Here is a 12,820-nt window from a genome sequence, read left to right as displayed (position 1 = left end):
CTTCGAGTGGAGAGACAGACAGACAGGAAAGGAGGCTGATTGTTTTATCTATCAAATAGAGGCCCAACGATCTTCCCTCATCTTCCATCGGGAGAAAAAAAAAACACCGCCCCGAGCGCCTGGCTTCCTCTGCCGCCGCCGCCGCCGCCGCCGCCCGACAAAAATGAGCCACCTCCGGCCTTCCTCTCCTCAAAACGCGCCCGCCGAGCCGCCCTTCCCGGCGAAGATATCAAGTACCGCCAATAGCTCCGCCCTTCGCCTCCCCTCCCATTCGCCATTGACGGAGATTGCCGAACGGGGAGGAAGGAGGGGGAATCACAGGGAGCCGTAACTCCTCTCCGGCCTTTCCGAAGACAACCGAAGGGCTTCGGCCTCTCTTCCTCCCTCCCCCCTCCCCTCCACGTCTCTGGCGGTGATTGCTCTTGCTGGGGCCGCCGCGATCTCCTCCGGGGCTTTAGTCGCTGCTCGGTGGGCCCGCGTCCGAGGTGCCTTGCGGCGGGGGCTTCCTGCCGGGGACGACTGCTGGCAGGGCTCCCTTCGGAACGGGGTTGAGGCGTTTCCAGACCGTGCTCCCGGGGGTCCTGGCTGGACCCGCCGCACTGGGCCTGAGAGCCGCGGCGGAGAGAGCGCGATCGGTGGTCGGCTGGTGGGGACTGCGAAGCGGCGGCGGCGGCGGCGGCGACTGCAGCGGCTCCCCCTAGGGGAAGCGGGGCGGCCGGGGTTCGGCTCGGATGGCGGAGGGCATCCAGCACCAGCAGCTCGTGCCCGGCGTCGGCGTCGCAGCCCCTCGAGGGGTCAAGCGGGAGTCCGAACTGGAGCAGCCGATGCCCGGTGGGGACGGAGTCGAGAGCGGCCAAAGCAAGAGACTGCGGACGGAGGCGGAGGCGGACGGAGGCGGCATGCAGGTTAGCATCGGCGGCGGTTCCCCCACCTTGGACGGTCCCCCCTCCCCACCGTGGCCGTAAAAGGCGCGCTTCCATCTCGCCCATGTTCACGCGCAGCGCTGGTGGGCTCGAGGGCAGGATGCTCGTCCCGTGGAGACTGACCCGCTTTGATGTCGAGGGTGGGTGGGGGCAGGCAGGCAGGTAGGCAGGCATTCATCAATAGAGGCCCAGGAGCCCCCCCTGGTCTTGGTCTTGCAGGAGGAGAGCTAAACACCCCACGGCCTCCCTCGGGTCCAAGAAGAATCACGAACCGTACAGAGCAGCGCCCTGGCTGGGACCCGAGTGGCAGTGGACGTAGAGATTGTCACAGCAGTTGCACACGTAGAGAGACCCGTGTTTTGTTACACGGCCACGTGCTGGGAAGCCTCATCCATTATGGAATTTTCGAAGGGCTAATCGGAGTGAGGGAGCCTGGCGTGGAATGAGCACAGGATGGTTTATGTGGTTGCCTTATAGGTGACAAGATCATCTTTTCATCGGGATTAGACGTCTTCCGAGTGGGTAACCTGAAGATGTGTCGATTTGTAGCTTCCAACACCTCCAGTGAAAGTAGATTGTAGTCCAGGACATAGTAAGGATTCTTCTGTGAAGGTAGCTCACCTAGAGTAATATAGAATTCTTTTATTGGCCAAGTGTGATTGGGACACACAAGGAATTTGTCTTTGGAGCATATCTCAGTGTACATAAAAAGACAAGATACATTCGTCAAGAATCATAAAGTACAGCACTTAATGATAATCATAGGGTACAAATAAGCAGTCAAATCAATACAATACAATAGCAGAGTTGGAAGGGACCTTGGAGGTCTTCTAGTCCAACCCCTTGCCTAGGCAGGAAACCCTTTCCCACTCCAGACAAATGGCTATCCAACATCTTCTTAAAAACTTCCAGTGTTGGGGCATTCACAGCTTCTGGAGGCAAATTGTTCCACTGATTAGTTGTTCTAACTGTCAGGAAATTTCTCCTAAGTTCTAAGTTGCTTCTCTCCTTGATTAGTTTCCACCCATTGCTTTTTGTTCTACCCTCAGGTGCCTTGGAGAATAGCTTGACTCCCTCTTCTTTGTGGCAACCACTGAGATATTGGAACACTGCTATCATGTCTCCCCTTGTCCTTCTTTCTATTAAACTAGACATACCCAGTTCCTCCAACCGTTCTTCATATGTTTTAGTCTCCAGTCCCCTAATCATCTTTGTTGCTTTTCTCTGCACTCTTTCTATAGGAAAGGATATGATGAGAAGATTAATAGTAGTGTAGACTTAGTGAATAGTTTGACAGTGTTGTTGATATTCTGATCTTTAAGAAAGTTTCTTAGGTCTCTCATGCCTGGGTTGTTTAGTTTTGGAAGAATTGTAGCCAGTGTTTTAGGAAGCCTCTTTAATCTTGTTAGTTTCTGTCTAAGACTGCAGCTAGATAATACTTATCTGGGTGCAAGGATGTAATCTTACTTTTCTGGAAGTAACCCTCACGCGCTGAAGGACTTATTTTTGTAACAGACATGTGTAGTGAACTGTTAGTCCTATTGAACCTTGAATAACTTATTTTTGAATGGACATTCCTAGGATTGTCTTTCAAATGGAATTACTTTGAATTTATGAAGCTTTATGTGAGTCATAAAGCAGGTGAAGCTGTGGTTTCTTTGAAAAAATAAGTATTTGTTCATAATAAAGATAGCAAATAGAGTTCATTCACATTATATGTTGGCCAACTCATCTGGCCAAAGAGCAATGACATTTCCTACCGAAAGTAAAAACAGATGTGCACCAATTTAAAAAAAAAGAGCAGCCAAATCTTTTTGGCGGCATGAGTTATACAGCATTTACCACCTCCCTTTTTCTAAAGGTTTATTTTATCCTCATGTTATATGAAAAGTTCCAGAAGTTTCAAAAGGGTACATGCTATTTTGTAATCTGGAATTGACATGACAGGGCTGTTCCCTCAATATGGATTTTGGATTCAGTATTTCTATTCAGTTATCATCCAGCTTGTCATAAGAATGGCAACCTCAAGCAGAGCAAAGATTTTCTGTGCAAAAGAATCCCAATATATTTTAATACACAATTATGTTTTGAATTACATGTGGCCTTTGTTGCTTTTTGACACACAGGTCTGGATCCATATTTATTTGTTAAACTTTTATGCCGCAGATCTCATTGATAAGCAACTCTGGGCAGCTTACAACATGATTAAAAACTAAAAAAGTACTACAAGCAATTAAATTAGAAGAATTAAATAGTGCTCTGACTAAATATTCCTGATAGCTTTAGAAATTTTTATGTCTACTTACTACAGTTGCTAGCTTGAAACATGTGGCATGGGTGAAAATGATAGGCAAAGCTACTTAGTTACGAGGACCAAAGTAGAGGGATTTGTAGAATAGGACATGAGGTCTCATAAGGAAACTGACAAACCTTATTAAAGATTCTGCACTTGTTTTTTTTTAAAAAACAGAATTGAAATAAAATTAATAATAGTCAACTGTATATAGCTGTATGCGTCAAATGGATATTCCCATTTCTTCTTATGGAAACATAGTTAAAGGTTGATAGCATTCTTTGGCTACTACCATCTACAGATGTTACAAAGTGTGAAAGTGGGTGTGGTTCACACCTATCATATTACAGATTGCGAGTAATAAAAATGGCAGAGAAACCAGAAAATTAACCAGAAATTATAGAAAGAATATTGTTTTGGATGAACTTTAGAATTTAGCTACATATTGCATCACTTTCATGCAGAAGATCCTGGTTTAGAGAACCAATGTGATGTCGTGGTGTTGCTGTTGGAATGGCATTGAGAAAACCTAGATTGTAGTATGTCCTCATGAATCAGATTCATTCTCTCTGAGCCCAACCTGTTTCGCGAGGTTATAGTGGGGAAAAATAGAAAGAAGGAATGCTATCTATGCTGCCTTGAGCTTCTGAATAAAATACTGCATGTAAATTACAAATTAATTTTGTTTTCCAATAGTTTTTCATTTAAAAGATTATGGTTTAATTAGGAAACAAAGGATTTTGAGGTGAGGATGAAAGAAATACTTTGAAATGGTTTGGTCATATAGAAAGAATGTGTTCAAGTTGTAGAACAATATATGAATAAGTTGAAAGGAAAAGGAAGAGTGAGAATATTATAGTTAAATATAATTGATGATTTTTTTAAAAAAAGTGAGAAATTTAAATAATAGACGATCGATCTATGAATTGGTGTATGTCAGGGGCCAGCAACCTGCGACTCTAGAGCTGCATGTGGCTCTTTCATCCCTCTGCTGTGACTCCCTGTTGCCAGTCAACTCAGCATAGGACTCTTCCTTAGGACAGGTAGAGGAAAAATGAGATTCTATGGTGGGGGGAGCTGGACTTCCAGTTGACAGGGGAAAAAGAATGCCTTGCTAGGAGACACAATGGTGGCGGAACCGGACTTTCGGTCGGCTCTAGAATTAAAAGGGGGCGGGGCTTCCGGTTAGCACCTTTGTGGCTCTTTGAGTGTTTAAGGTTGCCAATCCCTGATGTATATGCATGATGAAAGCAAGGATGGTTAGCCTGGTTAGAATGATATGGGGAAATACATTTACATGAAAAACTTTAGATCATATTGTATGTTTCAAAATGAATATTTTAGCAAAGGTTTTTCTTGGTCTTCAAACTAAAGCTGAAAAGAGTTTGGATGTTTTGGTAGATAGCAATCTGAAACATGCTACCAAATTAATATTAAGTTACTTACAACAGCGGCCCCAATCTTTTGGGGTACCAGAGACCGGTACCATGGAGAGAGGTTTCACATGCTACCTGCATCCCATGGATGAGGCTTTGCTTGTTTGCAGGGCCCGGTGCCAGTCCATGAACTGGAGGTTGGGGACCCCTGACCTACAAGAAAGAGGAAAATGTTTTGGAATGGTCTTTTCCAGGTCCTGGTGGAATGGAATACTATTGAAAATTTGTGGGGAGATCTCAAACATGCAGTGCCTGCAAGAATCCTAATTATTTCTGAGCTAGAAATTTTTTATAAGGAATAGTGGGGAACAATTCTTAAAGCAGGAACAAAAAGATTTATCACTCTAAAGGGAAAAAAACCTATTACTTCTGCCAAAAGAAATATTTCAAAACACCTACTACATTCATTATTTTCTAATCTCCATATAATTTCACATATAATAAGTAGACATTTCATGCAGAAGTTGTATCAGATTTTATTCACTCTAGAGATTTATTGAAACATACAATTTGATTTGGGGGTGTATGAATTTTTGCACTTCGACTTGATCTAGTTAAATTTTCTTTCCTTTTGTTTTATCTCCTGTCTATTTTCTTTTGTTTACTACTGTTTAGTTTTTTGTGCACTTTGCATAACATATCCTGAAGGGAATAGTATAATGGCTGTTACGTAGCATTTGAAAATGTCAGAATTTTTGTATGTTTAGTAACACCTGAACTTATGAAACAGAAGGTTGCACCATTTGATAGTTTTAACTGTTTGAAGAGCAGATGAGTTTCTTATACTTCATTATGAACTACAAAGCTAGTATGCTGTATGGTCAGAAAAATTGCCTAAAACAGAACTATATTTAACAGAAATATAATATGTTTGATAGCTTTCCTTAGACAAGTAAGTTGGTACTCATTCTGTTGTTGACACAGTAGCACTATAATACAGTAGTACTACTTTTTGAATATTTGCATATTTCTGCATACTTTTAAAAATGTTTTAGATATTAAGGTTTGCTCACCTTGTAGATTTTAAATTTTTTAAAGCTTGTTTTGTTAATATAGTTCCTGATGTAAAAACAATAAGTGAATTTGGAAGAAAAATTGAAGAAGAAAGAATCTAATCAGAATCTAGATTCACTGTAGTTTTTTTATACATACTTAGTTGACAGATGTCCCTTGAGAAGTATTTGCTAGAACAGGAATTATGGTGTGATCTTCTGACACACCATTTATGTATATGCTATTAAAACTCTCATGTCTGTTCATAATTGGTGAAATGATACATTATAGGGCAACAATTTTTGAATCAACATACCTCACATAGGATAACTTACTTCCAAAACCCAGTATCCATTACTCCCAGTGGGAATGAAATTTTGGAAAGTTGAGGCTGCGATGCTGCCACAATCAGTCACAGTTACATGATCATCATTTCCAACACTTCTGACAACTTTCCGCATGTTCTTCCTGTCACACATGGCAATTCTTACATACCCCCTGTGCACCTTTCCTCACCTGCATCCCTATATGCCCTCTCCAGCATCCACTACACCTCTCATGCATTCTATGCACCCATCCCAAACCTCCACCATCCCTAATTCCTATGATACCCATTATTATTTGTTAAGTCCACCCAATATTATCTATTAAACTTAAGTCATTAAGCTTCCTTGTGGGAAAGTCAGTAGGAAGTCTAAATTCAATGTTACTGGAAGGAAGTCAGAGGAAAGAAAGGAAGAAAAGGAGGGGGGAGGGAGGGAAGAAGGGAAGGAAGGAAGGAAGAAAGGAAGTAAGGAAGACTTCTAGTGCTTCTTGCCAGCTTTTCACAAGGAAACTCAATGGGGAAGACAACAGGAGTTTTCATGGACTCCCACTGGTCTGTTTCACTGTTTAGGTAAGGAACTATCTCTGAAACGATGACCCAACGAGGCACAGTTATTTAGTCAGGGGAAAGGGGAACGTGGGGGGGAGGTGGTGTGCACATGCGCAGGTGTGTGTGTGGTGGTTGTGTGCGCATTGCATTATGGGTAAGGATGCGCACTGTCGCACGTGCACAGGTTCGCTTTCGGCACGCAACGACAAAAAGGTGAGACATCACTGACCTTGCTAGGTCTGGAAGAGGGGGTGGCTCTTTGGAGATATACCTAGCTGGCTTTTGGTATGGCATCAACTAAGACTCTGGGGCAGGGATTGAGGTGTGGTGATGATGACTAGATATCTCTTCCACCCGATCAATTAAGCAATGCCAGGAACATTTTATTCCCATGCCTGGAGGCTATAATGGTCTGAATTGGAACTACAGGCTTCAGATGAATGTTGGCAAAACTGAATGGCTTTAGCTTTTGGGGCCTGCTGGTTCTAGAACTATGCCATCTTTTGGGCTGGAGCGGGTTGCACTGCCCCTGGCAAACCTGGTGCACAATCTGGGGGTCCTCTTAGACCCATAATTGCTGCTTGAGCAGCAATTGCAATTATGGTTAGGAGGCCCTTTGCACAGCTTCATCTTGTATTTCAGTTGCATCGTTCCTGGATCAGGGAGCTCTGTCCACAATCATTTACTTCCTAGTCACTTCCAGATTGAACTACTACAGTGGGACTTCCCTTGAGTATCCACAAGTTCAACTGCTGCATATGGCAATAGGACAAGCAGTTATATTCTGGAGTAGCAATTGTCACACTTCTGCTCCCTGAGCTGGGCAGAGAAGGCAAACTTTCGGTCCTGTCTACCAGGAACTTAACACTAGGTGAGCTCTAGAATGCCAGATTCTTGGCTGTGATGCCCACCTTTAGGGACCTCCCCCTCCCTCTTCTGAAGTGAGGTTAGCTCCATCCCTGCTAATGTTCCATAAATCCTTCAAGACCTGGCTAAGTCATCAGATTGTGGGTCCCAGAGTAACAGTGATACTCGAAGATGGCTCCATCTTTGTGCATAATTTACTCGCTCCAGTGGTTTGTATTTAAACAAATACTGTTTTTTTAAAATGGTTGCTTTTATATGCTTATTTAATTGTTGTATGCCACCCAAAGTCACTTCTTGTGAGATGGTTGGCCATAAAAAATTGATACATAGATAATAGATGATATGAAATTTTTACTTTCATCCTGTCTGGGAACTACAGATGAGGTAGTGGAAGCCACCTGTGGCTGTGTAAACAACCAGTGTAAAGTTGTTGGCTTGTCTAATAAACCATGTTGGGGAAAAAATCCTTGATGCTTTAACAGCCTTCCATTTTATGTTTGGATCCATTTAATTTTTGGTGTATATAGTGGTGTGTGTGTGACAGATCTTGACTTTCCCAGCAACCTGTTCCTTTCCCAAAGGATCATTTGGACCTTGGAGAACCTTACTGAATCCCAAGGGTAATGGCATATAAACTTCAAGAGGGAAGAATTGGATGAAGGCCAGAAATGAATGTTCCCCTTCCGTGCACTTCTGTTCTACATTCTATATCATTCAGCAAGATCATCCAGTCCTCATAATCAGTTTTCATGCGGGACGTTTCAGATGTGTTGATTCAAGCCAATAGGTTTGAAAGTGTTCGTGGATATTGCAGTATCTTTTTTATTTATTATCTTGTCCTTTTTGTTTATTGGAAGGATTTTGAAATATTAGTTTTACAAGCATATTTCTTTATTCTTAATAGTAAACATTTCAGTTAGTTATAATACAAATATATAGTTACTTTTCTACTCTTCAGTCCAAATGGAGACAGATCCCTACTGTCAACTTAGGGCTATGTTTTTTTGCAGGGTTTTCAGTACAGTACGGAAAATAATAAACTTATCACACACCACAATACAATGAATGTTGATGATAGACCCCCTTCCTTCCTGATTAACAAGATTTCTTATATGAATTAATATATCATAAAAAAGTTGAATCTCCCTTAGTGCATGCAGCTGATCACCTTTTAATCAGGGAATCTATATCTATCTATATATAAAAACCTGTGTGTGTGTGTGTCTTCCAGCAGAACTCTGGAACGCCTCAAGCAATTTCTTTTTTTTTTAATTTTTAATTTTATCAATTTCATATATACATTCACAATTATATGATCTCATAACTGTTATTAATAATATGTATTTATAACAATTTTTTCCCTACAGTTGACAATATACTTGAAGATTGCTTTCTTACCATCCCATCGATCCATCTTATCTTACAACGGTCCTACTTCTTCTTCCCTCCCTCCCTCTTTCCTTCCCTCGTTTCTTCTCTCCTACTCTCCTTCCTTCCCTCCTTCCTTCCCTCCTTCCTTCCCCCTTCCCTCTTTCTCTCCTTCCCTCCTTCCTTCCCTCCTTCCTTCCTTCCCTCCTTTCTTCTCTCCTTCTCTCCTTCCTTTCCCCCTTCCTTTCCTCCTTCCTTCCCCCCTTCCTTCTCTCCTACATTCCCTCCTTTCTTCTCTCCTTCTCTCCTTCCCTCCCTCCTTCCTACCCCCCTTTCTTCTCTTTCTTCTCTCCTTCCTTCCTTCCTCCTCTCCTTTCCCTTCTCTCCTTCCCCTTCCTCCCCTTTACCTTCCCCACTTCTTCCCATTCCTCCCCTCTTTCCTACTCTTACATTCCCTCCCATTCTTCCTCTGCCTTTCCCTTTCTCCTATTCCTCTCCTTTCAACTAAACTTGGTACACAGATGACTTACTCTTTGGAAACAAATACTGTGGAGGTAAGACACCCCTAACACCCCTTGGGGTGTGTGTTCTGTTAAGATACAGGCTGTTGTATCTTAAAATGGCTTCTACTGTACAGCGCAGTGGAGTTGCTATGGTAATGGCTTCGCAGTATTCCACAAAGGGGCTCCATCTGGTAAGTGGGAAATCCAACATTAGAAATTATGCTTCTGGGAGCACAGGCAAAACATTATTAATGTTTTAATTAAAACATTAATTGTCACCAAAATCAGGGCTCAAGGAGAAGTTGCTCTTGCAGGCTTCACAGTACTCCACAAGGGGGCTCCCTCTGGTAAAGGGTAAAGACCAACATTAAAAATTATGTTTGGTCCAGACATTTCCCCCCTATAACTCAATACCCAGGCTATGCCGTGATATACCGTATATACTCGAGTATAGGCCGACCCGAATATAAGCCGAGGCACCTAATTTTACCACAAAAAACTGGAAAAGTTATTGACTCGAGTATAAGCCTAGGGTGGGAAATGCAGCAGCTACCGATAAATTTCAAAAATAAAAATAGATACCAATAATGCCATTGCCCATTGAATAACATATACAGCCTGCCTGTGCCCATTAAATATACAGTAGCCATTGTAAAAATTTGCTCTGCATAACAAATTATTATCACACAATACCGGTGTATTCAATGAAATACTTCACTCACCTCATGATGCTGATGTCCCGCTGTGATGATGATGTCCCGCCTCCTATGACACATGGCACAGTGATTCCTATCATTGGATCACTGTACCAGAGGAGGTGGGACATCGCTATGTGGCTGCTTGCCATAACAAGGAGGAGGTGGGACATCGTTGCAGAGCGGGAGGAGGGGGAGGAAGGGGAATCGTAAGATAGCCCTGCATTACATTAGAACGTGAGGAGGGGGGATGGTGCGGTGCACGCTGCGCGGCAAACTGACACAGAGGGAGGGGAAACTCACAGGGGCGCTGGGCCATTCACGAGCGTCACCCAGCGGCATGGCCCCGCCCCTTTTTCTCCTCCATTTCGGACAAATTTTTCACTGACTCGAGTATAAGCCGAGGTGGCTTTTTTCAGCCCAAAAAGTGGGCTGAAAAACTAGGCTTATACTTGAGTATATACAGTACGCTAGTTTTATTATAAAAAATAGATATGATGACAAGTATAATATTCAGCTATAAAATGAATTACCATGATTGTTTCACCTATTAGACATGTGAAAATACTGCATTTTTTCCCTTTTTAAGTTACACTTCATTCCTCAGCCTTGTGCTTTATAGATGGATTATACTAAGGTTCTCAAAGTTGCTAGCTGGAATTACCAAAATTTCCCCAAAATATCTACTTCAGTGGATTTTGTTGCTGATATTTTTCAAGTTTCACAATTAAATTACCATAATATTTCTTCTACATTTCCATTTTTACCTAACTCAGTTATTAGAAAATGTCAGTGGTTTGCATAAGAATGAATTGAGTTCATCAATCACACCCATAAATAGAAATTGCACTCAGACTTATATATTACCTCCAATGGACCGATTAGATCCCACAGATTAGGCCTCCTCCGAATTCCATCCGCCGGCCAATGCCGACTGGCGACTACCCGGAGGAGAGCCTTCTCTGTGGTTGCTCCGACCCTCTGGAACAACCTCCCCATGGAGATTCGAACCCTCACCACCCTCCAAGCCTTCCGCAAAGCCCTTAAAACCTGGCTGTTCCGACCAGCCTGGGGCTAAAGAGCTTTTGCCCCTCTCCTCGAATGGTATGGCTGTTGTGTGCTTTTAAATTGTGTATTGTTATGTTCGTCTTTTTTATCCCCTGTCTGTACCCCCTTCCCTGACTTGAATTGTGAGCCGCCCTGAGTCCCCTTCGGGGAAAAGGGCGGCATATAAATGTAATAAATCCAATCCAATCCAATATTGCTTTACAGCCCTCTCTAAGCGGTTTACAGAGTCAGCATATTGCCCCCAACGATCTGGGTCCTCATTTTACCCACCTTGGAAGGATGGAAGGCTGAATCAATCTGAGCCTGATGAAATTTGAACTGCCAAATTGCAGGCGGTCAGCAGTCAGCAGAAGTAGCCTGCAGTAATGCACTCTAACCACTGCGCCACCATGGCTCATTAAATGTTTAGATGGACTCACAATCAGTTACATAAAAAACAAGCACCTTAATATGGCTTAGCAAAATGTGTGAACCAACCTAGGTTAATGCAGGCTATTATTTGTAGTATACAATTGCCAGTTCTGGAGTGCAAAAAAGTATAGATCCATAAAGTTGGTATTAGTAGATGCAAAAAAACTAGTATAGATTTTTGCACCTCAGATTTGGCAGTTTTATCCTAATGTTTTCTATTATTGCTACGAACAAATTTAGATTGCAGATGAGCGAGTAATCGTACATTCAGTCCCTAAGCAGACTTAAACATCTAGATATAAGCATGCTTCATGCATGATATTTTAAATTGCAGGCCAAAGAGCAGAGCTGGAAACAATATCTTGATACAATAGATGGTATCAAGATGTATGGACACTGTGCCATGCTTTGCTTTGTGGCATTTGTGATCCCCTTCAGGAGCAGATAGCTTTATATAGTTGGGTTTCATTATCTAATCCATCTCTGATCAGCCTGGATAAATCCTGTTTAACCTGCCTTGATCTTGTTAGTAGAGTGGCATAAAGCTGCCTGAGCTGGGATTGGAATAAATCGGATCATGATTGCTGTATGAATCCAGGATTTATTTCCTGTAGAGATGAAATAGCTGCAGCAAAATGTTTGACCTAAGTGGTTTCCTTAAATGGCAGATGTGCTATGTTCATACTAAAAGATTTGGCTGCTTTTATAGAATCTCAGTAATCCTCTTGCTGTATCTCGGTCTCTGATACTAGCAGTGCTTATGTAGTATCTTAATACATCATCTATTTTTCTGCTGATGTACTGCACTTCCACTGTGCATACTGTACACACAAATATATTTGAACTGTATAATAGATAGCATTTAGGGCATTACAAATTGCAATTCAGTTTTGGTCTGCAAGAACATGCGAATTTGCAGTGCAATCTGTAGAATTCCTATATGATAGTAGGAGATAAACGCAGAGGTATTACAGGTTTATGTCTTTAGTTACTGTTATCCTCTGGCTGCTGTTCTCACTTAAAATCCTTGTAGTAGTGTAAGAAATTGCTTAATAATATTGCTATTAAGGAAGGGAAGCAGAGTTGGCTTCCTACCGGTTCAGACTGGTTCGACCAAGTAGGTAGTAAATCAGCCAGCCCAAACGGTTCTATCGGCGGCGCCATAGGTACTGCCATCTTATTTTTTGCTTCTGCGCAGAAGCATTTCTTTTACTTCTGCGCATGCACACATAGCACACATCAAGCCCCCACGCACCCTGACGGGACCCACTCTGAAGGGAAGCATTCCCCCCAAGATACTCAACATTCTCTACATACTACATACTTTGCATCCTCTGTTCATACTGACCCTTGTAAGAATTTGCTAGTTGTACCTGATTATAGCCTACT

The 12,820-nt window shown here is 42.5% G+C and overlaps 1 protein-coding gene across 3 annotated transcripts in view; it reads left to right on the top strand.

Annotated features, from left to right (window-relative positions):
* Nucleotides 1–268: 268 nt before the first annotated feature.
* The window catches only part of RBFOX2 (RNA binding fox-1 homolog 2), a 197,033-nt gene continuing 184,481 nt past the window's right edge, over nucleotides 269–12,820 (top strand). The window contains exon 1 of one of the 3 annotated variants that reach the window (XR_004255698.1): nucleotides 269–905. Coding sequence is in view for 2 of the 3 variants with exons in the window: in XM_032220537.1 (XP_032076428.1) it covers nucleotides 732–905 (174 nt within the window). In the remaining variant the exon portion in view is untranslated. The remainder of the gene's footprint in view (nucleotides 906–12,820) is intronic. The other 2 variants (XM_032220537.1, XM_032220536.1) reach the window with 2 other exon arrangements.

The sequence above is a fragment of the Thamnophis elegans genome, chromosome 7 (assembly GCF_009769535.1).
Source record: "Thamnophis elegans isolate rThaEle1 chromosome 7, rThaEle1.pri, whole genome shotgun sequence".
Classification (NCBI taxonomy): domain Eukaryota; kingdom Metazoa; phylum Chordata; class Lepidosauria; order Squamata; family Colubridae; genus Thamnophis; species Thamnophis elegans.
The sequence above is the reverse complement of the archived record's forward strand: the minus strand, read 5'-3'. Positions and strand labels throughout refer to the sequence as shown.